Genomic DNA, 25,145 nt, shown 5'->3' with positions numbered 1-25,145 from the left:
CATATTGATTTATGCATACACTTAATTTGATAAGGCTTATATTTTGTGTAGATACTACACAAAGGAAATAAGCTTTTCAGTTGAAAAAAAATATTTTAATAGAATGTTACAATTTACAGCTGCTTAGCAGGTGGTTAGAGCTACCAAGTAATTCATTAAAGAAGGCTGGTATACTTTATAATATTGAGCCATAAATTTCTTTGATTTAGCAAAAGTTTGATAATGCATAGAAACAGTATTTTCCTAGGAAATCATTTTCAGTGTTGACTTGGGTTTTTTGGGATGAAGGGAGAAAAAGAAATCTTAAGTTTATAGGGAGTTTTTCAGTGCTTTACAACAGTGGTCCCCAACCTTTCTGGCTTTGCAGACCGCCAGCAATGACAGGAGGGTAGAGGGGATGCTTTCACGCAACCATGGGGGGAGTGTGTGTGTGTGGGTGTGTGTGAGTGCATGCAGCTCCATTTGCACAAGTCACAGGGACATGCACCTGTCGCTCACGCAAATGGAACTGCACATGCTCACACGCTCTCCCACTGCTTGCAGGGTCCAATTCCAAACAAGCCACAGCCCCAGGGTGGGGACCCCTGCTTTACAGAATAGCTTATTCAAAACATTCATCCAACCTTTCAAACAGGGGAAATATCTACATTCTAAACTAGGACACCTTATCTTACTGGATTAATGATTAACTGTATCTTATCTTATTTTATATTAAAATAATGCATATATTCTAATATTCTTTTAAACAATAATACCAAAAATGTTGTTAAGTGAACTATAAACCCAAACCACTATGCCAGTAAATAATAGACATTGTAAATGTTGAGAAAGTCATCTTAAATCAAGATTTTCTCACAAACTCCTACTTTCACATAATTATTCCAATAACCCTTTAATAACCTTAAAATGCATTATTTAATATAGCTCTGATCAAAACCTTCAGAATAATGACATAAATTCAGAGTATAAAAATAAAAATTCATAACTGCCATAAATTTTGTTTTGATAATGGTGCATCTTAAAATTCTAATACATTGATTGATAACCGTCTACCTACAAAGCATAAAAACTTTAGGAAGGACAGAGAATTGAGTCACAAGAAAGCTTTGGTGCTCACAGCATCTTTGCTGATTTAATGGTTTGCTCTTTCACTGACAACATCTTGAAGACGTTTAAGTAAAACATCATCATTCTCCTGGCAAAGTCTCTTAGCTGGTGATTCTGTGTCACTATCAATTGATATTGCTCTCTTCTTAGGTCTCTGTCCTTCTTGTTTAATCATATTGTTAATTTCCTTCAAACTCTGTCAAATTGAAAACATCACAATCAAAAATAATGCTAAATTTCACAGTTAAAAGAGCTTAATATGTTATTAGGTTTTGATTTTTCAAAGTAAATTTGTATACTGCAATTAATATTTTCATATAATAGTCCAATTTTTATCACTGTCAGGCCTGCTGCAACTTAAATCTCTAACTAGAATCGATCCTTGGCTCCATTTGTTGAGAAAGATATTGTTTTATTAAAAGCCAGTGCATTGCAATTGCATGCCAAAATTCATAAATTCAGCTTTTCCCTCTCTTCTCTGCCTCCCCCCACGCCACCCTCTCCCCCCAAATAGTTCAAGCAAGATGTTTTGAGAATGGTCACTTCAAACATAGGTTGGTATACAGCTGCTTTCTTCTCCCAGCTGGGTGATCTTGAAACAGCCAACCAGGGAGATTGGGAGGGGGGGAGGGGAATACAGCAGTTCCTCTTGCTTTCCCCCAGCAGTAACTTTTGCTTTCCCTCCCAAGCAAGGCTCCTCTCCCATCAACTTCCCCATAGTTCTTAGCAGACTGTCACCTCATGGTATAGAAGTACAAGCTGAGAGTGAGGTGGCAGTTGAGTCACTTTCAAATTTTCAATATAATATTTAATTATCATACTGTTATCTGGATCCTTTAAAAAGATCAGAAAGACTATACTGAAGTCAACATTTAAATATGATATTTTTAACTCTTGTTAGAAAAATATATCTTACCTTAGAGGGGCTCCCATTAAATTTATATAATAGTGCACTCTTAGGTGTTAGGCAAGAACCATTCTTGTGTGGTGAAACATAAAGAGAATGTTGCTGAGAAATTCGCCGAGGAGATACTGGTAACTGTTTAATGCTGGGGAAGGGGGAAAGCGGAGGTGCTTCCACCTGGGGAGAAAAAAATTACACTTAGATACTTTTTTATTATAACTTGAATTAATGTGTGTTTACTCAGAAGTTGGCCCTCTTTCACATCGGAGGACTGATCTTTTAAAATTATTGTTTTTATTCCTTCTGGGAGCCAAACAAGACATTGATATTTCAGGATTTCTTTTCCCATAGTACTAGTTGTGTATAATAAAGTTGTCTTTATTAAACTGGATTAGATATGTAGAATGAATATGAAGGCTTACACAATAGGTTTTTCTGTTTGCTTCTGAAATACATTTATGGTGATATTTTTTATATTTTGGATTCATGTTTTCTCAGTTAACCTTTCATCTAACTGAAGTTTAAAAAATGACAGTCATTTCTCTGCTCAAGTTATTTTATACCCCAACTAGCTGATAGCTCTTTTTTCTTCACTTAAGATTTCTAGAAGCTGTAGCCATTATTTAGCAAAAACTAAACCAAAATCATCATCAGATAGTTCAGCTGTACTCCAGTTTTTGGTACTGAAGTTTTAACTCACAGTATGATTTTCAACTACTTTAACTTCCCATTAAAATATAAACATTTAGAATATGGTATGTGAAAAGAAAATTATCTATGAAATACAGATAAGTTATTTTTAACTTATGAGTTGCATTTATATCTTGCCTTTCTTTCAAGAGATCAAATCCCCCCTGTGAATTTAATACTTGTAACAATCCCAAGAAATAGAGTGGTGATAGTGACTGGTCCAAAGCCACTTCATGGCTGAAGAAAAATTTCAATCCTATTTTCCCCACTTCCAATTACTATTCCACAACAATTAAAAATATGCTGTTACGGTAATTAAAATAAAAGAATCGTGGATTCTTGAACATTAGGAAAAGATGACTGAATTATTTTTCAAAAAAATACTTTAAAAATTAGAGATTAGCCTCTATAATAAATGAAAGCAATTTGCAATTATTCAAATAATAGTAGATAGATACTTTATGTTTTGAAGTACATTATAAGACAGATTTCCCTTGGTAACAAAAAAAGATGTTTAAAGGATTAGAAAGATAATATAGTAATTAAGTTATTGAGCTAAGAATAGGGGGACCTAAACTCTGGGCATCATTTGCCACTGAAGCTCACTGGGTCAATCACTTTCCTTCAGCCTAACCATGCTAACAGGGTTAGAAGGGAGCACTATATATACTGCCATCTGCTCTTGAATGAAAAATGGTAATTAATTGAATGCCATTAATTTTTAGAAAATTTTAGCTAACCCATCCTTATATATTATCTTTGAAAAAATTTCATTTGCTTTAAGTTCTAAATTCATACAAACTATGTGATAAATAAGAAGTTTAACAGAAACATAAATAGGTCAATTAGTACAGTTAATGAATCCTACAAAATTGTTACATTATTCAAATTCACATTTGTTGAAGTGATATTTCTATGGAAAATACGATAATTGGTTTCAGCTTAATGGAAATAGGCAATTAACATTTTAAAATATAAATGTAATATGCTTTATCAATTATTACTGTCATTAATAGATAAATCCACATCCACAGCAAAGCTATCTCTTGTATTTTGGTGCAGGTATTCAAAATGAGCTTCTTTTTTAAGCTTCTCTTGAACATAACTTCTTTTTTAGAAATTAGTGTCTAATACCTCAACAGTAAACGTGCATGCACTAGCTTTATCTTGTTCTAGCCTCAACTGTGCATGCACTAACTGAATTTTGTCTCACATCAAATGCAACTTGGTATTAATTTATAATTTCTTTTAAATAAATTTGTCACGCTATTCAAACATGGAAAAATGAAGGAAATTTAAAGGATGGGAAAAATAAATTAGTTTTTGCCAGAGCTTAGAAAGGTAAAAGTTGCCCTCTGTAGGAGAATACTGTCTAGCTGAAGATTACTATTGCGATGACCAGCTTTTCTTAATCATATAAGATGGGTATCTGGTGTTCAATTATAACCTGAATGGATGTATATTGTTAGAGATAATCCACCTCTCTTTATATCTAAGATGAGCAAAAAAAAAACCAGTAATCAAATTGTATGAACCCATTTGAAAATTTGAGAGTCACATACCATATAATCATGGTTGGAAACATATTTCAGTACAAAGTTTATCACTTTTTTTACATAAATAGTGTTGTAAAACATTATAAGATCGCTTCTATCTTCTTTTTCCAAATCTCTATAATTGTTCATCTTCCCGCAGACACCTTTGAAAAGAAGACAGAAGGCAAGATAAATATAATAAGCTTCTAAATTTAAAAAGGGAAGCAGAAAATATGTTGGCTTTACCACAAAGGCTATTTTTCCTCCCTTCTCTTTCCACCACCTGCCCAATCTGCAGAATTAATAAAAGCAAAGAACACCTGTAGATGCTTTATTTGGAAGCAAGTCACAAAAGGAATGCAAGTTAGTCCTATATACATATACAGTACATAGGATTGTAGTCTAAATGGTATTGCAATAAATATTGGTTGATCTAGTGCACATACATGAAGTAAACCAGATCACCATGTGTTAAATACAGACCAGGTTCCCTACCTAGCACTGTCACTATCACTGATGGTTTTGTTAGCAACAAAACTAGCACAACACATTTCTGTATATACGCTATATGAGAAAAAAACAGCAAGAAACCATGGCTAAATGTCATGTCAGGAATTAATTTTTACTGAGAGTAAACCCTATTGAACATGGACATCCTTTGAGTAAGTACACTTATGTTGGGAAAAATATTGAATACTAAAATACTTTGAAACCACGTTTCTTAGAATAGATTTAATTCTATTTCTGGGGCTGTTTTGTATAAAATCCAAGTCGCTGGGTATATCATGAACTAAAATGTTTCACTTAATCAGAAAATGGAGGTCACAATGCAAATATCTTGATATTATTTGTGAAGCCCACAGATTAAATTTTCAACTACATTTCCTTATTTGTATTATAACGGATATCACTCCGGTTGTTCCTATTCCCTTCTTTATGTAACAGTCAGCCTTGAAATATGTTAAAATGTTTTAATTTATGATTAAGGGGGGGGTAAGTAAGACAGTATTTTCAAACCTATAGACATATTTTAAAATAATAAAATGGTTTTTTATCTAATTTTGAATAGTCAGGCAACATATTCTAAATGTCCCATATTCAAGAGAATCCTATTGTCAAGTATACCTTTTAGCTTAAAATAGTGTAATTACCACCCTCTTACCTTCATTTGACATGCTTTCATGTTTTACATCTATTGCATCAGCTTGTACTTTTTTCAGTAAGACACTTCTATATACCTAGAGAACAAAAGACAGCAAAATTTTGTAAGTTGAGGGAGCATGATTGGAACTGTTCTTAAAACTGCAGATAGTATTTAAATAACAAAAACAAAATGTTTATAAATGTGCTGAAATATACTTACATAGCTGTTAGCTTGTGGCTGATTTCTATAACTTTTCATTATGTCTTGAAAAGTTCTTTCTTCTTTAGACACCTGAGCCAGAAGCAATTGTAACTGATTAAAAAGAAAAGGTCCCTACCGGTATACATAAACCTAAAATACACTATATTGCCAAAAGTATTCGCTCACCCATCCAAATAATCAGAATCAGGTGTTCCAATCACTTCCATGGCCAAGGTGTATAAAATCAAGTACCTAGGCATGCAGACTGTTTTTACAAACATTTGTGAAAGAATGGGTCGCTCTCAGGAGCTTAGTGAATTCCAGTGTGGAACTGTGATAGGATGCCACCTGTGCAACAAATCCAGTCGTGAAATTTCCTCGCTCCTAAATATTCCAGTCAACTGTCAGCTGTATTATAAGAACGTGGAAGTGTTTGGGAACAACAGCAACTAAGCCACGAAGTGGTTGGTAGGCCATGTAAACTCATCCAACATCAGTGTGCGACCTCACAAATGTGCTTCTGGAAGAATGGTCAAAAATTCCCATAAACACACTCCTAAACCTTGTGGACAGCCTTCCCAGAAGAGTTGAAGCTGTTATAGCTGCAAAGGGTGGACCGACGTCATATTGAACCCTATGGATTAGGAATGGGATGTCACTTAAATTCATATGCGAGTAAAGGCAGGGGAGCGAATACTTTTGGCAATATACTGTAGCTTTGTATAGCATTTTCAAAGAAGAGTCATTGTATATAGCACAACTAGGAAAAAACCTGTTCTCTATTCTTTCTGAATCTTGCTAAAAATTTGATCTCAAATATTAGAGGTCCACACCTAATAAAATTTAAGTATTTAAACTAATTCAATGTCTTGTTTGCTTAGCAACTGCTAACTTGGTTTCTCACTTCTAACAAATTAGAGAAAATTATTTTTCTTCCTGTAATCTGCTACCTGATTTTCATATTCATTTTCCACCAACCACATAATTTGGAATTTAAAAAATAAGTGGAAAGTATAGATTGCTTCAAACAATCACAAATACTTTAGATATGAACTGAAATGAGATTGTTAGAAACTGTTGTATGATAACAAAAATCTGATAAGCTACTAGTGGCAGTAGTAGTAATTTTATTTAACATGTGCTTGCAGAGAAAAGTATGTTCTAGAAAGGGACTAATTATGTATAAAAGGAAAGGGCATTCAATCAAACTTCTCTATAATGATGCTATGCAGTACTTCAGAAAAAATGAGTTTGCAAGAACCAATATAACTCTAAAGCAGCAGTGTCTTCTTTAGGGAATCACACTGCACACTGCAGTTGCTAGAAATCAGAAAATATATTATTGCTTTAAAGAATTGCACACAGGAGCTACATTTGTGCTCTTATTTTGAAGTACCCTTTTCCAATTTATTTTCAAAGCATAATCTTTCTTTTTTCCATATAACCATCTGTGCTGTAGTAATAATGGAAAATAGCCTATTACCTATTGCAGCAGTATCCTGCTTAGGTAGCCAAAAGAAAGCATTTATTTAGAGTACCTGGAAACAAAGAACCTAGAAATATGCAAAACATTTTAAGAATATTTGTTCTTTAAGCAATTTATTAAAACAAGGTATTACAAAGTTCATTCCAGAACATTAAAAAATTACATTTTGAAGGTTCTCTTACCTTTGCCATGATATAAAAAGCACAGAGAAGAAGCTGATCCAAGTGTCTATCTTTCATTAGGTCTGTACAATGGACTAAAGTGTATTCAAAACAAGTCCATATCTTCCCTCGTAAATCATTGGAAACATCCAGTTTTGAGCAGAGATCACGTAATCGAACACTTGCCAAATTGTATACCTAAGAGGAAAGGCCACACTAAGGATTTTTTTGTTTGTTTATTTTCAGGAATTTGAATCACTTCTGAAAAATGAGTAGTGGTATAATGTTTCTAAGTTTTTTTTTTTTGCAAGTTTATTACTATAATGCTGAAAATTACTGTGTAATTTAATTATTCCATCAAGATTTTAGAAACTCTATATGAATAGCAACTATCAGGTTACTCCCAAAGATACCAAAGAAATATATCATGACTATTAGGTCTTATCTTTACCAAATGGTGTGTTTTTTTCATTGATTTTTTCTTTCATATTTCTTCTCAATTAAGCCAGAATAGGTATTAGCCAAGCAGATCACTGTGCATGCAGCTGTTTGCTTTTTCCTCGCTTACCATTTTCATTTTTTCTGCTCTTGGATGATGCAAGTCTGTATTCTTTTTTTGCCTTCTATTTTTCTGAGTTCATTTTTAATAGCTTTCTTGCTTTTGCTTGTTAATCATGTCATCATCAGTGATATTTAAATATCACTGAGTAGTGATATTGTTAAATTAGAACAATTAGAAAGCAATAAAGATGGATTTTTATAATAAAAAAATTAGAACAATTAGTGAAAAGACTTGCCTCCAGAAGTTGTGGGTTTTTAAGGAGGTTGGACAATCATTTGTCTGAAAATGGTATAGGGTTTTGCTTAAGAAGGGTTTTGAACTAGAAGACCTCCCATGTCCCTTCCAACTTTGTAATTTTGTTATGTTACCTGACTAGCAATTCATTTGCAGATTCATTTGCTTATTATTTTAAATAAGTCTCAAATATTCAGGAATATTGATCCTGTTTCTCCTTCATGCCCTTCTATTTGAAGTTTCCTATTCTAAAGTTCAATGGACCTACTACAGGTTTGACTTCCTCAGCAATTTTCAGTTATGTATATGTTATATTTGAACGCACCATAGTCAATTTAATCTATTCCAGATTGAGTAATGAGTGCTACTTAGAATTAATCCTAAATTGATCAGAACAGTTTTAGAGCAGTTTTTAAAGAGTGTTTAGAAAGCTAATCTCTTTATCGTTTATATGAAAACTATACAAAAGTTTTGGAATTATCTTGGATTCTAGTTGGATATCTCTCTTATTCTAATTTCAACATCACTTTGAGAATTTTAACCAGGGAAAGAATACTCAAAATACAAACATATTTTAGGTTTCCATCCATAACTATTCTGCAGAGAGGTCTGCCTCCCATATTTCTGACCTTTAAATAGTTATACTCATTGGTGTTGCATGTATTTTTTTTTCTTAAAGAGTTTTCTTTAAGACATGCACTTAAATTGTGTTTTGGTTTATAAGCTTCTAACATTAACATGTAAGATCTGCAAAAAAGTGCCTTTCCAGATGTCTTTTTAGTTTATAATTCTTTGTTCTTGTTAGCAAGTTATGTTTTACTGTGGATTCATATTTGAGTTCATCTCATTGTGATTATAAAAAAAATATTGGTTTATAACAAACATTTTTATTTTCTAGAGATTATCCATTATAAGTACAATAGTCCTCATATCATGTTAGCTTTCAAAGTGTGTTGTGGTTTTTAATAACTCTATCTTGTGTATAGCTTTTACTGATTTTAATATGTTATTATTTTTATGAACGATTTCTGCTAGTGGTCATGGTGGAATATCATTTTAATACAAAACATATTTGCAAATACATTCTACCTTTCTGAAAAAAAGTGCTAGAGATCCAGTTTTCTTTGGCTTGTTTCCTGCTGAATGAATGGGTTCACTTGGAGGAAGCTGACTTGGACAAACAGTCATTAAAGCATCAGCACTGAGTGGGACTTGTCCATAGCTGTCCACTTTAGAGTCTTCAAATAGGTTGACTGCAATAGGTATCAATGTGATCCTTCCTGTCTCATTTGTGTTACCTAAGATACACACAAAAGTTACCGATCTGTTTATAATATCCTTTCTAAGGCTAGAATAAACATTCTGAAAATGCAGATTAAGTCAATACAGAAGACTCTACATCTTAATTCAACCTTAATTTTTTCAACAGATTAATGTAATTTAGGAATAGGTGATTCATGGGTCTACTGAGGTTCCCCATTGTTGCCTCAATAAACACTGCATTTTGTATTTACAGTAATGTGTATTTGTCTCCAGCTATTCCTATGATACAGCATAATATGAAGTTAAAAAAAATGGCCAGCCCTGAAATATTTCCCCATGGATGCCTCCAAAGCAATACATTTCTACAAAATTATACCTAGAAGTAACTAAAGACTTTTTGCTACCCAAGTGAGCTTATATTTTACTTCCAACACTTTCATCAGGGACTGTCCAGTGATAAGAAGCTAAATTATTTGGATACCAATCACACAAAATGCTATTAAGTAGCTTTCCCCCCCTGCTGGTTAAAAAAAAAGTAACACTAAATTGAACAATTTGGTTTTTTTTCATACCCATATCAGTTATTTCATTCCAAAAATGTTCACTACCATTACCTCTTGCCATTAAAAATTCTAATAAAAATTGTATTATTTCATACCAACCGTGCAATGGGATTGTTACTTTTTGCCTTGTTACTGCAGTTTGTGCCATATTTAGAGCAATTTCATCAGGTGAAATAGACATATGCTTGTCAGTGGTCAGCTTCATTGCTTCAGCACATTTTTTCTCTACAGATTTTGTGGGAGGGCTTTCATCTCCAAAAAGCCTTCTTTTAGCACTCCCTGCCATAGGAGAATTGTAACGGTCATGAATGGAGATTGGAGACAACAGCTGCAAATCTAAAATAAAAGAGAAAAACATTACTTCAAAATGCAGTAAATCAGAGACAAAATATTTTGCATTTGGAACTATACAAATTAGACTATGTTCAAAAGTGGAACACTGAGGGCCAAATAATACGTCTATAGTCTTATAATAATAAAATTAGTTTTCATTTTACAATAAATTATAATACTGTATTCCACTGGAATATTTTTTGAATTTATATCTAACTGAACTTTTCAGTTCTCTGCAAACCAAGGAATTTACTAGAAAATGTAGTATACTCAGTTTGTGTAAAATAAGGAGTGAAGAGACATTATCTGAAGGATCTGTTCTTTGACAGTGGGACAGTGAAAATCATGACTATCAGCCTCATTTCATATTGCTTTAGTCCATTTCCTGGTGCCAGTTATTGTCATTTCAATTTGGTTACACTTTCTCAAACACATTTTATTGAAAGGGATAAACTTTCAAGAGATGCAGCTTATTTCATCAGATCATGGAGTAACTAGACTGATCTAGAATTTAATATGGGATGGGAGCATGGAACTGCAGGGGTTATATTGATGCAGGCTACATATGAGAAGATTACAAGTATCATCAATTGACAGTTTTAACATGTTAAAATCCATTGTGTTTGTGAAAACTTCCTGAGATTGCTTGAAATTTTCTGATGTATGCGAGTCCAGCAATATCTTCAATTGTGTTTATTAAAGTCTCATTTTTTCCAAAACAGTCTCTTTAAGGTCTGCCATAAAATGTTTTGAGAAGTTGAAATGTCCAGGTATTACCTCATCTGACTCCTGATATCACATTGTGGCCATTAATTCTGTCCCATTTAGAACAGCATGTGAAGGCACCTTTAATATTGAGTGTGTACTTGTTGGGGCCTGTGAAAGTATAATTGGTATAGATTTGATGCTTTAAAAAAATCTTGAATTTCTTGCAAGGTCTGGGCAAGGGAGGCATACCTAGCATATTTGGGATTCACTGAGAGAGGTTTGATATAGTGGTTAAAATATCAGACTAGAAACTAGGATACTGAGTTCCAATCTTGTTTTGGGTGCAAACCAGTTGGATAGTCAGTCACTTCTCTCAGCCCTAGGAAGAAGGAACTAGTAAGTCACTTCTGAAAAATGCTGCCAAATACTGCAAACCTGCCAGGGGCAGCTGCCAGGAATCAAAACTGACTTAAATGTTTTCCCTGTCACTGTTGCACTAAAATAGATGACTGATGAATCAGCAGCATCGGCCCACATCCATATTTGCAGCTAGCCTCCTCACTGTCTTCAACAGTATTGGAAGTGTTTGCCTGTACGCAGGTGGACAGCTTTGGTATATCACAGTGGAGAACTGGATGGAAATGACAATTCAAGCAAGCTTAGTTATAAAATAACAAGTTCTCTTTTCACAGCCTAGTTTTCTTACTTACAAGCTCATATACTTTTCTGATTTTCTTTAGATGTTTTCTACAACCAATATTTAAGTATAGAAATATTACAGCACTAATAAAATTGAACTTAAAAACCTTTGTTGTATGGTTTTTAGAAAGAAAAACACTAAAATATGTTTCATCTAGATTTCAATTAGATTTAATTCTATCACTGTATCTAAGTAGATGTTCTTTTAGATATAAAATAATTCAACTTACCTCTTCTGTGACTGCCCTCATGATTTGTCCGAACCTCTTTTACTCTGGGATGCATTATAGGAGATGCTGGCATCATAGGAAGATATCCTAATCCTTTTCCTCCATTTCCTGTTTCAAAATTACTTGGAAATATTACCTGGAGAAGAAAAGATAACAATTTCAAGAGGTAAAAAATCATATTGTTTTACAATTCTGTTATAACTCATGTTTTTAATACAAGGAATTGAGCCTTAACATGTTTTAGTGAGACAGTATTTCCAGCGTTTCAAATGAAAATGATATACGTATCAGAATATTTTTCCTGTGTTAAATATGAATTGTTTGCCGGACAGCATACTTCATCACAGCGAGGAACCTCATCTTCTGAGGCTTGAAGAGCATCCCAAAGTACAGAGTCTTCTCTCCAGGCTAGATTTTCAAGTATCTGTTCCTCAATGCTGTTGAGGTGTTTTACCATATCTCTTGAGAGTCCTTCTTCCGAACGTATCAACACTTCAATCACCTTAAGTGCAGAAAGTAATTTAGTCACATACATACATAATACAAATCCAAATTTTATCTACCCCAATGTAGCAGTACAAAATACTTCATACACGTTTCATTTTACAAATTTAAGCATTTGTGATTTTTCATAGTAAACTATTGTTTAAAATATTTATTTTCCTCAGAATAGTTTTTAAAACACCTTATATAACACCACTTTCTTGCATACCTTTTCCTGTGCTTACCTTGTAGAAATAGAATGGCTTGACATTAAGAATATCAATGATCCAGGGAAAAGTTCTCGGTGAACGATATGCAAACAGAACTATTTCAAAACAACATGCAAGCAAAGAGCAATGGAAAATATCTTGTTCTAAAATGGTCTAGAAAGAAGAAGAAAATATTTGAAAGCTATAATCATACAAAAATTCTTTTCAAATTTTTAAAAATATTAGGAATACCAAGTGGATTCTTTGGAATTATCTGAGGTTAGATTTTATGAGAATCAATGACATCATACAGTAACCGTGATATTCAATATTCTGAGCATGAGGAACCCCAACCCATGAAATGTTACAACCCATCACAATTCTTATTTATACTGCAGTGAAGCAGCCCGGGTTAAGCATTGGTACAATAAGCAAAAAACAAAAAGGGCCATTTACTCATTTGTTGAATAATGATTAATAGAATATCAAGACATCAATTTCTTAGAAACATGTTGATACAATATTGCTAATTTGAGAAATCAGTGTTGCTGTATTTTTCTGTTGCAAAATAATCAAATCATTAGTACAGAACATAATTCATTTTTCGCACTCATTAGTTCACTGGTAGGTCACTGAATTAAAAAATCCCTTTAATATAATTTTTTAAAAACTCACTGCTATGATAGTACTCAATTATTATGAACTTTGAATTGCACATTTCATTGTAGAAGAAATTCCTTTGTAAAACCCATAAAAAAAATGTGTTCAGGAATATTTCAGTTCAAATAGCATCTGGAGAATCATAGCTTTGAAGAACATTTTTCACAATAAAATATAGTTTCCAAAATAAGATAACTGACATGTGAATTGAATGAAGCAGCAATAAACTGTGAAAAATACAAGAAGATTCTATTTTCAGAATGAAAAAAAAGCACAGCAAATAACAAGTGAATTATGAAACCATTTGATTTTTTTCAAAGTATTCTATTTTTTTTTCTCCATAGTTCTGAACTTACAGACATGTCTTTGCCAGGCAGCCTTCGCTTTTCTTGTATCATTATAGTTTCCAAACTTTTATAGTACAAAATTTCTGCCAATCTTAATCGATGAAGAGCAAAATCTGAAAATTAAGTCAAATGTTGATGTTTAATGATTAATAATAAATACATAAATAAGGAGGTTAATACTTAAAAGCTTGTCCAGTTTATCTGCAATTTTTCTATAAAACAGTATGTGACTTTATATTGATCAAGAAAGCATTAAAGGCTTCAGATCTTAATGAGTAAATTATATGCAGAATTATCAAACAACAAATTCCACTACTTATAGCATTTATATTTGAGTAAATGAATATACACCTGTAAATGCAAAAGATATTTAATAATAGAGACCATCAAATTCTAGAACTGTCCTTAATCCTGTTTGTACTCTAGAAAATTAATCATCATTTTGTAGTTTATTTTTATAAAACTAGCAAAAAAGAACAAATTTTCTAGATAAAATTCTAGGCAAGGATTTTCATGAGAATAAGAAATTTTAATGGAACCATTTCATTTCCAGACTCTTCAGAGGAATATAAAAGTTGATATTTTTGAGCAGAATGATTTAAGTCTGCTTTTGAAATACTTTATACCTTCAAAGTTATAATATAGAGAACAATCAGAGTCATCTGTGAAATAAAGTTGGTATTTTTATGGTAGTATTTTGCTTTCATCAAAAAAGGGACCAACAATATGTAATTTCTTACATTCTATGCAGTTAATTAACTGTTAGTTAACTCAATGTGTATCTCTGAGACCAAAGAGAGAAATATTCTTTCAATAGCTTTGGCTTTGCAATATATAATTTTTTTCATATCCTTACCTAAATGGCATACCAGTTGATCATTGACAGACAGAGTATAATTCTGACGGAAAATATCACCTATTTTTTTCACTCCTTTCAGGATATTCTCCATAGGATTCCGTGTACATGATCTATAGTGGAATATAAAAAGACATACTTTAAACACGATGAGCAAATAGAGTCTTGTTTAAAACAAAACATTAATATGCATTTCAAATTAATTAGAAGTGATTTAATATTTTTTAAATAATAAACTTTACAAACAAGTTTCCCATTATCATTTTAACAAGTAGATGCTTAATTTGCCCTGTAACATTTGAAGTTAGAATTCAGGAAACATAGCATGGTTGTTTATTATCAAATAAAATATCAAGTGTTCTAAGATATCATCAGAAAAATGAAAGACAGAAGTTATAGATACGAGCAACATAAAGCAAATGCAATTCAACTTACTCAAAAATAGCTACAAGCTGTTCACTTGGTTCATTTTTCAATCCTGCTACAATACTTTGTAAACGGCTCACACTCTGTGTTGCAGAAGCAACTGGTGTAATTACTGATTCCTTCTCTTTCAAGTAACTCCTGCCAGTTAAAGGGGTTGATGGTGCAAAGGATCTTTTCTGAAAGTCAAATTAAATGTGTTTAAATTGTTTTGGCCAACTGGGTAGAACAACACCACCATATAAATTTCAACAATTAAAAACAAATTCAGAAATCATTGATATTATGCAGAGACACAATATTACAATAACAGATGTATTCTCACTTTCCCATGGCAGGTCTTTTGTGCCAAAAATTACTGAGTTTCAGATATTCTGAAATCGGTAGAGAATAATATTGCTGTTCCTCACACAACCCCTCCCGCCTTCAAATCTATCAATACCGTATATACTCGAGTATAGGCCGACCCGAATATAAGCCGAGGCATCTAATTTTACCACAAAAAACTGGAAAAGTTATTGACTCAAGTATAAGCCTAGGGTGGGAAATGCAGCAGCTACCGGTAAATTTCAAAAATAAAAATAGATACCAATAATGTTTTTGAATATTTATTTCAAAGAAAAACAGTAAACTAGCGGTGTATTCAATGAAATACTTCACTCACCTCATGATGCTGATGTCCCGCTGTGATGATGATGTCCCGTGCAGCCACGGAAGCGATGTCCCGCCTCCTATGACACACGGCACAGTGATTCCTATCATTGGATCACTGTACCAGAGGAGGTGGGACATCGCTATGTGGCTGCTTGCCATAACAAGGAGGAGGTGGGACATTGTTGCAGAGTGGCAGGAGGGGGAGGAAGGGGAATCGTAAGATAGCCCTGCGTTACATTAGAACGTGAGGAGGGGGGATGGTGCAGTGCGCGCTGCGTGGCAAACTGACACAGAGGGAGGGGAAACTCACAGGGGCACTGGGCCATTCACGAGTGTCACCCAGTGGCATGGCCCCGCCCCTTTTTCTCCTCCATTTCGGGCAAATTTTTCACTGACTCGAGTATAAGCCGAGGCGGCTTTTTTCAGCCCAAAAAGTGGGCTGAAAAACTAGGCTTATACTCGAGTATATACAGTAATAGGCACAAGTTATGTATGACCTGTAAAATGATTGGTTTCAGATAGTATGGCAAGCCTCTATTCATTATGGTGGAAATGAACCTTAATCAATTTCAGTCCTACATATCCTCTTCCAATACAGTTCCTGACTTCTGAAAACGAATTACACAATAGTTTTGCAGTAAGTGCAACATACTTTCCACATATTTGGCAATATTCATTTATCTGCGCTAACAACAGATGAACCATTTCAGCGGTTGATCTGAGATCACCACAGAAAGAATTCCTTTTTTCAAAATTTTTATGCTTGCCATGACAGTTGATTAACGACTAGGCTAAAAATATATCATCCAAGTTATTCTTTAATACTACAACAAATGCATTTATTTCACACAAAACTTAAATTACTTCAAAATGTTGTTGAAGATGACATTCAACATGAGCTCTTATATTTCCGCATGGTGTAGCTGCACAACATTTTTTAGGTGTTCCAATTTCTTCTTCTGCATCTGCTCCCAAGAAAACTCTTTCATCAAAATCACCTTTTGTGAGAACATATTCTTCATATTCTTTATTTAGGGCTTTGCTGAAAAAACAAGCAATATGAAAGCTGATTTATTATTCCTTATCAATATACTCAATTATATTTTCCTTATCTTCCTACTGATTAAAAAAGAAAAGAATAATTTGATGTGATAGCAGGGAAAATGAAGCACCAGCAATTAATAAAGACCTTTAAAATTCCAATCTTCTTTCATGATGCTGGAAACACTCTGATTAAATGGGGCTGTTTGAAAGTTTTTTTTATTTCTAGAACTAGAGTCTAACATAAATAAATTCCCTAAATCCTATCCATAGCCTATTCAGGGTAATTATAATATGGTTTTACCTCATATTCATAAATACTCCCCAACAGCAATTCACCATATAACCCAGGCAACAGTAAAAACCTTAGTTTTAAAAATTCAGTGAGCAACTATTCCATCAGCTACCATACCTGTTATTAAAAATCAATCTAATTTGCAAGCTAAAATCACACAGAACAGCCACTTTTATAATATTTTAATATATACTTTAAATAGTGTGATTAAACAAAACACTTACTTGTTATTTACAAAGTAGCTTGGATCCAAAAGACAATCTCCTTTTAAAATCTAAAATCATTAGAAAAGCAGAAGCAGATAAACAAAAGCAAGGTATTAGACTATTTTCTGATAGACATAGTTTGTTGTAGTTTGTGTAATTTTTTAAAAGTTTAATAAAAGAAAACAATGTTCAATTCTAATTTCCTAATTTATTTATCCACTCATGCAAAGCTCATAAGCTTCTGGTTTATTATGTCAGAATTAATACTTTATTGTGAAGGTAAGTATGTTCCTAGAGACCTGCTACTATTCAAAAACTGACAAAGATAGTAAATAAATAAGAAGCCCACCTCTCTGGACGTCAAAACTGGATTGCAATATAGGTAGTCATTGACTTATGACCACAATTGATCCCAAAATTTCTGTTGCTAAGCAAAGCATTTGTTAAGTGAGTTTACCCTATTTATGACTTTTCTTGCCAGTTGTTAAGTGAATCACTATAGTTGTTAAGTTAGTAACATGGTTGTTAAGTGAATCCGGTTTTCCCTTTGACTTTGCTTGTCAGAAGCTCACAAAAGTTGATCACATGACCCCGGTCACTGCAACTGTCATAAATGTGAATCAATTACCAAGTGCCTGAATTTTGATCATGTCTTCTTGGGGATGCTGCAATGGTCATAAGTGTGAAAAACGGTCATAAGTCACTTTTGCAACCTCACTAAATGAACTTTTGAATGTTAAGGACTACCTGTACCCATACTGTTACTAAACAGAACCACTACTGGTAACTTTAGAAAGAGATGCTTTCTTTGTAGATGACCAAAAGAGAAATCATAATGAACTATCAGATCTAACATTTCTTTAATTTTAACTATTTATATTGCAGGCTCCAACCTAAGCACTGTTCACCTTTATTGAACTCCCAGAATTCTCAACTATGGCAATGCTCATGGAGAATGCTGGGAGTTCCAGAAGTCCATACTTCTGGAAAACATGTTGGTGAAGATGCCATATTGTAATACATAAGATTGGTGGTAGAAAGGTTGTTTGTAAGAGTTGAATTGCTTGATAACATTAAGTATATCCTGTTTCCCTGAAAATAAGGCCTCCCTGGATAATAAGCCCAATTGGGCTTTTGAGCATGTGCGCTAAAATAAGCCCTTCCCCCGAAAATAAGCCCTCCCTGAAAATATTGCAATACAGTAGCCGCCATGAGGTGACCACCCTCACCACCTCCTGCACCTCAAAAATATTAAGACCTCCCTGAAAATAAGGCCAAGTGCTTATTTCGGGGGGGGGGGAGAAAATAAGACCCTGTCTTATTTTCGGGGAAACACGGTCATAGGCAGAGTGCTTCTAATTTCTAATCAAAGGCAGCAGAAAATATTTTTTGGGGGGGGAAAGGTAAATACAGTGCTACAACATACAAGAGTTAAAAGATTATCGTTTCATAACTAAATTTTTGACAGTGCATTTCTAAGTATACATTTAAAGTGAACATTTCAGGAACAAATGTTTATCCTAGCAATGAAAATTTTAAGCATAATTACATGATTAGTAATTATTTTTGATTGTATACCTTCCTATCATAGAGCTTTGAAATATATGGCTTAAAATAATGTTCTTTTATGCCTTTGGCATCTACCAAAAGTCCATCATGTGATTCACACAGTGTAGAAATAATGCATGGTGGGCTTTCAGAAGTTCTGGAGTCAGTTGTATGAAAGTCTTCTGGCAAACCTTTAAAAAAAATGTCCCATAAATTTAGTATGTATTTATTTTTAAAAACAAATTAAAACTTTGCATTGCAGTTGGGAGACAATAATAAGGAACATACCTTTGAAAGATGGATTTATTAAATCTTTTTTATATGGACACAGAAGTGCATTTGCAAAAATCATATCCAAGCAGCATAAAAGTAAATGATATGAGTTCACTAGATCATCTCCAATCATACTGAAATTACCTTTAAAACAGAATACATCAAGTCATTTAACAATACAGCTAAAATATTTAATTAAAAATAGGCAATAAAGCTAAGCCATTATAAATTACCCTTTGTGTAGACAAATAGAGTCCAGCAGAAGTTGAATAGATCTTTAGCACTACAGGGTACCCGTCTATTGGAAGAGAAGTCTCATTTTAGTTGTAAATTATTACTTAGAATTACTGAAAATCACACAGAAGACTTAGATTCTATTAAATTTAAGAAGGACCATAAATGATTAACATACCATTTTGGAATGTTCAAGCATCTGCTACCATACCAATCCTATTATATCCATGTTTTTATGCATACAATATTCCATTAAAAGGTTCACACCATATTACACAAGCCCTTTACTTTCTCAACTACATTATTGAAAAAGATGTGCCTGGAGTCTGCCAAGAAGTATACCAAGGAATTTTATAATATTATATATTTACATTGCTCACTTTACTTTTTTTAGCAACATGAAATCCAAAATACCACAAAACCTTTGAGCATCTTACCTTTGTTTCCTGCTTCTTTGAAATTTGGGTTGTTCTTCATAAGGATTTTTAAATATATCTAAAAAGATTGGGGTATATTTTTTGAATATTACTGTGGACACTTCAAAGTTTCTCTCCAACTTCTCTACTCTCTCTCGAAATTCTTGACATAGGTTTGACATGTCCATCCATTTTTTCATTTTACTAAAAAACTGAATTAAGCTTAAAAGAAAACAAAATCAAATTATACATTTAATTTCTGTAGACATTCTCAGTCTATTTTATAACAATTTCATTAAGAATGCATTAATACATGCATATCACAATACGTTAATGAACATAACTAAAAATGCAGAGACTTCACTAAAACCACTGTTTGAAATAATATGAAGACACTATATTAATATCATAGTCATTAGGTAAACATGACTGAACCAGCTAATTATAATCCTGTAAAATAGGCTAGTGTGAAAAATGGTGATTAGCATTACTCAATGTGCTTGATTACACTGATTTGTTGAACAATGGTTTATTGAATACATTAACAATGGCTCGGATTCAGACTACACTCTAAATCAAAGAAAAATCATATTATAGCTTAATATTTAATTACCTGACCAAACCATCTACTTTCATAAAATCTTGAGTCCAATGTATTGTCATTCTTTCTTTGGAATGCTTAATAAAAAACAAGGTCAAGTCTCTGTGCTACTCTTAACAATGACCTTAAATCATAATTTTATTTGCTTTTGGCTTAGCATATTGCGTTAACACAATTATTGTGGCTTATAAATTACTATAAAGACATTTTTCTCTAAACACAGTCATTGTTCCTTATTCCTTAGAACATACCATATCTTAGACTGATCTGTTCAGTCAGTTAATATAATTACTATATCCCTCTTTACCTTGCTGCCTATGATCCTTAATAAGAAACAGTAAATGCATTAACACTGAACTCTCTACATAACCATATTATCACAACAAAAATTGCTTGATTTAGGTAACAATGCTTGATTTAGGTAACAATTAATAATGCTTGATTTAGGTAACAATAGTAACATAATCATTGTTATGATAATATTAACCAAAGTGCAGATACCAAATTCATTGCAATTTCCACTTGGAATGTTAGTCATCTCAGCTGTATCAGGGGTAGACAATAAAAGTAGGCATTCGTTTATGCAAGCTTTGAACCAAATTTAATATTTCTATTGCAATTTTAGACCAGAACGGTACAGGGAATATTGTTTAAAACAAAAATACCTTAACTTCGCTGAACGCAGAATTCTGGTCAGTGAGACACAATTTCCTTTCATCAAACTACTTCCCACAGTAGGCACTACACTTCTACGGCAAGCAACATAGAGAGCACAAGCCAACCAATGTATAATGTCTCCCTGCAAAAATAAGTTATTTACTGTTTTTAGGATTAATAATGATGATTATAGTGTGAATAAATACATTTAGCAAGAAGCTTTATAAATTAATAAGAACAATTCTGATTTGGTAGATAAAAAGAAAAGTTTAATAATGTATTTAATTCACAACATTAAATGTAAAGTTTAATAAATACTTATTTAACCCGAGCCATGTTATTTTACTTTACTAGAATATTTTTAATTGTTGAGATTTTTAAAAACTCCTATTGTTATAAGAGAGTCTGGCTAAATATAATTTTATTTTCATTCATAGTATGCTTTTTATGTTTATTCATTTTACTGTTTAAGCAGATTTCTATTCTGATTATTGGATGAAATAAAGTAAATTTTAATTTAACTTTTTATCTTTGAAATCCCTTTGGATAAAACCACTGGGAGGCTTATTCCTTTGAAAGATCTATTAAAATATATTATCTATATTCCAATACAAGATTGCCAGTTACAAAGAATGGCATAAAGCACTTTACACAAAAAAAAATTATTTCATTTTTTTTCCAATTGAATTTTGGTAATTTTCTGCCTTGCATAGAGATATAACAGTCACATGAAAGAGTACTTTTAAACCAAAGAATCTAATAATTACCAGCAGTCCTCAACTTTCAACCATTTGTTCAGCAGCCAAATTTATGATGGTGCTGGAAAAATGGGCTTGCAATATGTACCTGAAGTTACAGCTGCTGTTACACCCTGTTTCAAATGATCAAAATTCAGCCCATAGCAGACTGCATGCACTTATGACCTGCAGCTTTAGCTGGAAATGGGAGGGAGGTTTCCAAAGACTTTATTTTAATTTTAAAAATCTATCTTTCAATATTTAACCCTATCCTATTCCCAAGGGGCATTTATCCAGTTTGACAACTGAAATTCTGTCCAGAGGCCAACATTCCAGCAGCTCAGGCTATCTATTCTATTAGCAGACATTTGTCTTATATAGACCTCGACTTATGACCATAATTGTGCCTAAAATTTCTGTTGTAAGCTGAGACATTTGTTAAGGAAGTTTTGCCCCATTTTACAATCTTTCTTGCCATAGTTAAATGAACAACTGCAGTGGTTAAATTAGTAACACAATTGTTAAGTGAATCTGGCTTCCCCATTGCCTTTGCTTGTCAGAAGGTTGCAAAATGTGATCATGTGACTCCAAGGACACTGCAACCATCATAAATATGAGCAATGGCTAGAATGCAATATTGTAGTCTAATTCTGCTGACTGCCGTTTGATTCTGACCCACTCAAGGTTGGCTCAGCCTTCCATACTTCCAAGATTGGTAAAATGAGGACCCAGATTGTTGAGGGTAATATGCTGACTCTGCAAACCACTTAGAGAGGGCCATAGAGCTCTATGAAGCAGTATATAAGTCTAAGTGTGATGATTGATGTCTGAATTTTGGTTATGTAACCAGGGGATGCTACAAGTCATAAGTATGAAAAACGGTAATAAGTTACAGTTTTCAGTGCTGTTGTAATTTTGAACAGTCAATAAATTAACTGCTATAAATTGAGAACTACAGCACCTGTACTATGTTTATGAATCTATGATTCATTATACTGTAGTTTAAATTATGCTCCCACTGAATACCATTTATCTTTATACATCTTGAACATATTTTGTTTTGTCCCAAGGCTCCTGTGAAATTCTTTTGCGGATTTTGAATTCATTTATTTATTTCACTAGCTAGCCAAACAACTACATGTATGTGAATAGAAATTTAGCAGGTATTTTAAGATAGCTCACTGAAACAGTAGGAAAATAAAAATATTAGAAGATTGCAGAATGAAAGCTCAGAGGATGATAATGATTATAGTATCTTTTATTCCAATGAACTTTATTAAAGTGTATTTTCAGTATTTAATGCAAACCCCCAAAATATCAAAATAAACGAAGTTATGCCAGCTTTTTAACATCTCACATGACATGTCAAAGAATTGGATTATACTCTGCCATACATACATCTCATTAAAACATAATATGAAATGAAACTGGAGAAACTGAAATATGTATGTGTATGGAAATAATATGCATTTGCTTTGTTGTGGAAATATCGTTTGGAATGCCATAATCTAGAATAATGTAAAATAATTTTGCTCAATAACTCAGTTTTCTAGGTTCATACAATATACTGAATCATAAACCTTACAGTTTGGGGATCACACAGCGTATTGGCCTAAGTTATAATTCACTGCTTTTACGCTTGATTATATCAAGAGATAGTCATTCTATTTCTGGATAGTAATTCTTATTATTTAAGAATAACTTTTATGTGGTTCATATTCAGTATTTATACATTAAGACTTCTAAAGCTGTAGTACAGAAAAAGCAAGGCTCCGTATTTCCATCTCCTGAGGCAGTATTTTAATATCATCTTCAAGGAAATGTTCTAATGAACAATTAAAATAACACAGCACAAGAAGTTCCGGCCATCTGTATGTCTTTTTTCCTTGGCTTTTTCCGCTTTTTATCAAAATCCTTTCCGGGCTTATCTGTGACTTATTGCATTGAGTTAAATGGTTCTTCTATGGATCTCAGAAGATTTAAGACTCGTCAATGATCGTTCTTAGTTCGATGGCGAGCATTCATCTTTTCCGACGTCCACCCATAAGACCGCAGAAGGTCCCTGGGTCACAGCTCTTAAAAAGTGCTTTAAAAGGCAGTAATAAAAACTTCCTAGGAAACGGGACACTTGAGAGCCCCGTTCAGGACATGCCCTAGTCGAGTGTTGCTGAGACCCAGGAGCCCCAATCTAGGATTGTATACACACACAAACACACTACACCCACACACACCAAGAACAAGGAAGCCCCGGGATCTGCGTGGCCCCTCGAGCATTTAACCAGCTGCAGGGATTCAGTCAACCAGCCACCCATCCCTTCCTTGACAGACAAGCCGCCTCCCCACCTCAAGGCTGTAGGTGCCCCGCAAGGCTGTGAAATCCCGGAGGGCTTCCGAAGCGCTGTCAACGTCCAGATTGAGTTCCTGACACAAATGGTCGAGGGCGGCCCGGACAGGGCACTGCACAGCGGCAGCCTCCTCTCCTTCTTGCGACATGAGCGCAACCGTCCCGGCAGCCACAGGCGCTGCCTTACCCACAATGCTTTTCGCCGAGCGCGCCAAAACGCCTCAACCTGTAATGGCCAAGGAGACGCCCCTTCCGCCCCGCCCCCTTCCCCGCCTACGCCAGGCCGGCGGCTCGGTCGGAGTCTTCTGCCGGCGTTCCGCCTGGTCTCCTGTACGCGCTTACGTCATTGGTTTTTGCATATGCTCAAGCGTCGTTGTGATCTCCGAGGGAGATTCGCGCAAGGTGCTTGGTTAGTTTTGGGGGTCCTGTGTGGTGCCAACTACGCAACATTTGTGGTCATTCTTCTTCTTGGGCACAGCGAAGAAGAACGCCGAGAGAGGGAGATTCTTGGTTTTAAACGCCTGGCTTAGAGAATGCTTTATCACAATAGGTGCAGAGGCTTAGGAACAACTGTTGCGTCTAAGTAACGCAGCTACTTCCCAATTCTCTGGAGATGGTATGTTTTTATAGAGGAAAAATACTATATATAATATCCAATAAATCCAATAATCTCAGATGGTAATACACTAAGATTATTAATAGCACTTTCCTTTGTATATCGGTTACATTATAATACGTTGTCGCGTTTGTTTAGGACAGTAACATCCAGGACATATTCATCAATAACAGACTGAATTTATCCACTCTTGACAATATGAGTACAGGTAGACCTTCACTTAACCACAATTGGGAACAAAATTTTCATTGTTAAGCAAGGTGGCTGTTAATGTGAGGCACACCCAATTTTAGGACGTTTCTTGCCATGCTTTTAAGCAACTCACGCAGTTGTTAAATGAATCATACAGTTGATAAGTAACTCTACCTCCCTCCCCCCCCCTTGATTTTGCTTGTCTGGGGTTGTCTTCCAAAATGATCCCTTCTCCACACAGCACATGTCCAGCACACTCCACACAGCACATATTCACAACATTGCTTAGCCACAGCATTCTTGGTCCCAATTATCATGGTAACCCGAGAATTACCTGTAAAAGAAGCCAGAAGTCAAGAGAACTGTAATCCAAGTAAACATAAACAAAACCTTGCATAATTTTCAAAACCTTGCATAATTTTCATGAACACAGAGGAAGAGGAGGGAGAAGCATATTCATATTTGCAATGTTACTTTGAGTTTTTAATAAAAGTAATATTAGCATGCACTGCTTTTCTAATCTGATCTACCTT

At 34.0% G+C, this 25,145-nt stretch overlaps 1 protein-coding gene across 3 annotated transcripts; it reads right to left on the bottom strand.

The window, feature by feature from the left end:
* Window positions 1–991: 991 nt before the first annotated feature.
* On the bottom strand, window positions 992–23,973 carry RBL1 (RB transcriptional corepressor like 1). Of its 3 annotated transcripts, none has more exons than XM_014062964.2 (22): window positions 23,804–23,973; window positions 20,732–20,865; window positions 19,487–19,687; window positions 19,049–19,113; window positions 18,831–18,959; window positions 18,573–18,733; window positions 17,013–17,062; window positions 16,317–16,494; window positions 14,811–14,977; window positions 14,376–14,488; window positions 13,529–13,632; window positions 12,549–12,686; window positions 12,158–12,322; window positions 11,821–11,956; window positions 9,950–10,186; window positions 9,114–9,322; window positions 7,250–7,426; window positions 5,600–5,671; window positions 5,399–5,474; window positions 4,264–4,400; window positions 2,024–2,188; window positions 992–1,303 (listed from the first exon to the last, which is right to left on the bottom strand). In XM_014062964.2, exons 1-22 carry the CDS (start codon window positions 23,951–23,953, stop codon window positions 1,133–1,135), a joined length of 3,135 nt encoding a protein of 1,044 aa, XP_013918439.2. In that variant the 5' UTR covers window positions 23,954–23,973; the 3' UTR covers window positions 992–1,132. The 3 variants fall into 3 exon arrangements, with proteins under 3 accessions (XP_013918439.2, XP_087576427.1, XP_087576426.1); XM_087720301.1 differs by lacking the exon at window positions 23,804–23,973 and adding an exon at window positions 20,568–20,609 and having other exon boundaries at window positions 19,487–19,544; window positions 20,732–20,866; XM_087720300.1 differs by lacking the exon at window positions 12,549–12,686.
* Window positions 23,974–25,145: the final 1,172 nt, after the last annotated feature.

The sequence above is a fragment of the Thamnophis sirtalis genome, unplaced genomic scaffold (assembly GCF_051295495.1).
Source record: "Thamnophis sirtalis isolate CommonGarterSnake01/CBP01778 unplaced genomic scaffold, rThaSir2_p1.2 scaffold_7, whole genome shotgun sequence".
Taxonomy (NCBI): domain Eukaryota; kingdom Metazoa; phylum Chordata; class Lepidosauria; order Squamata; family Natricidae; genus Thamnophis; species Thamnophis sirtalis.
The sequence above is the reverse complement of the archived record's forward strand: the minus strand, read 5'-3'. Positions and strand labels throughout refer to the sequence as shown.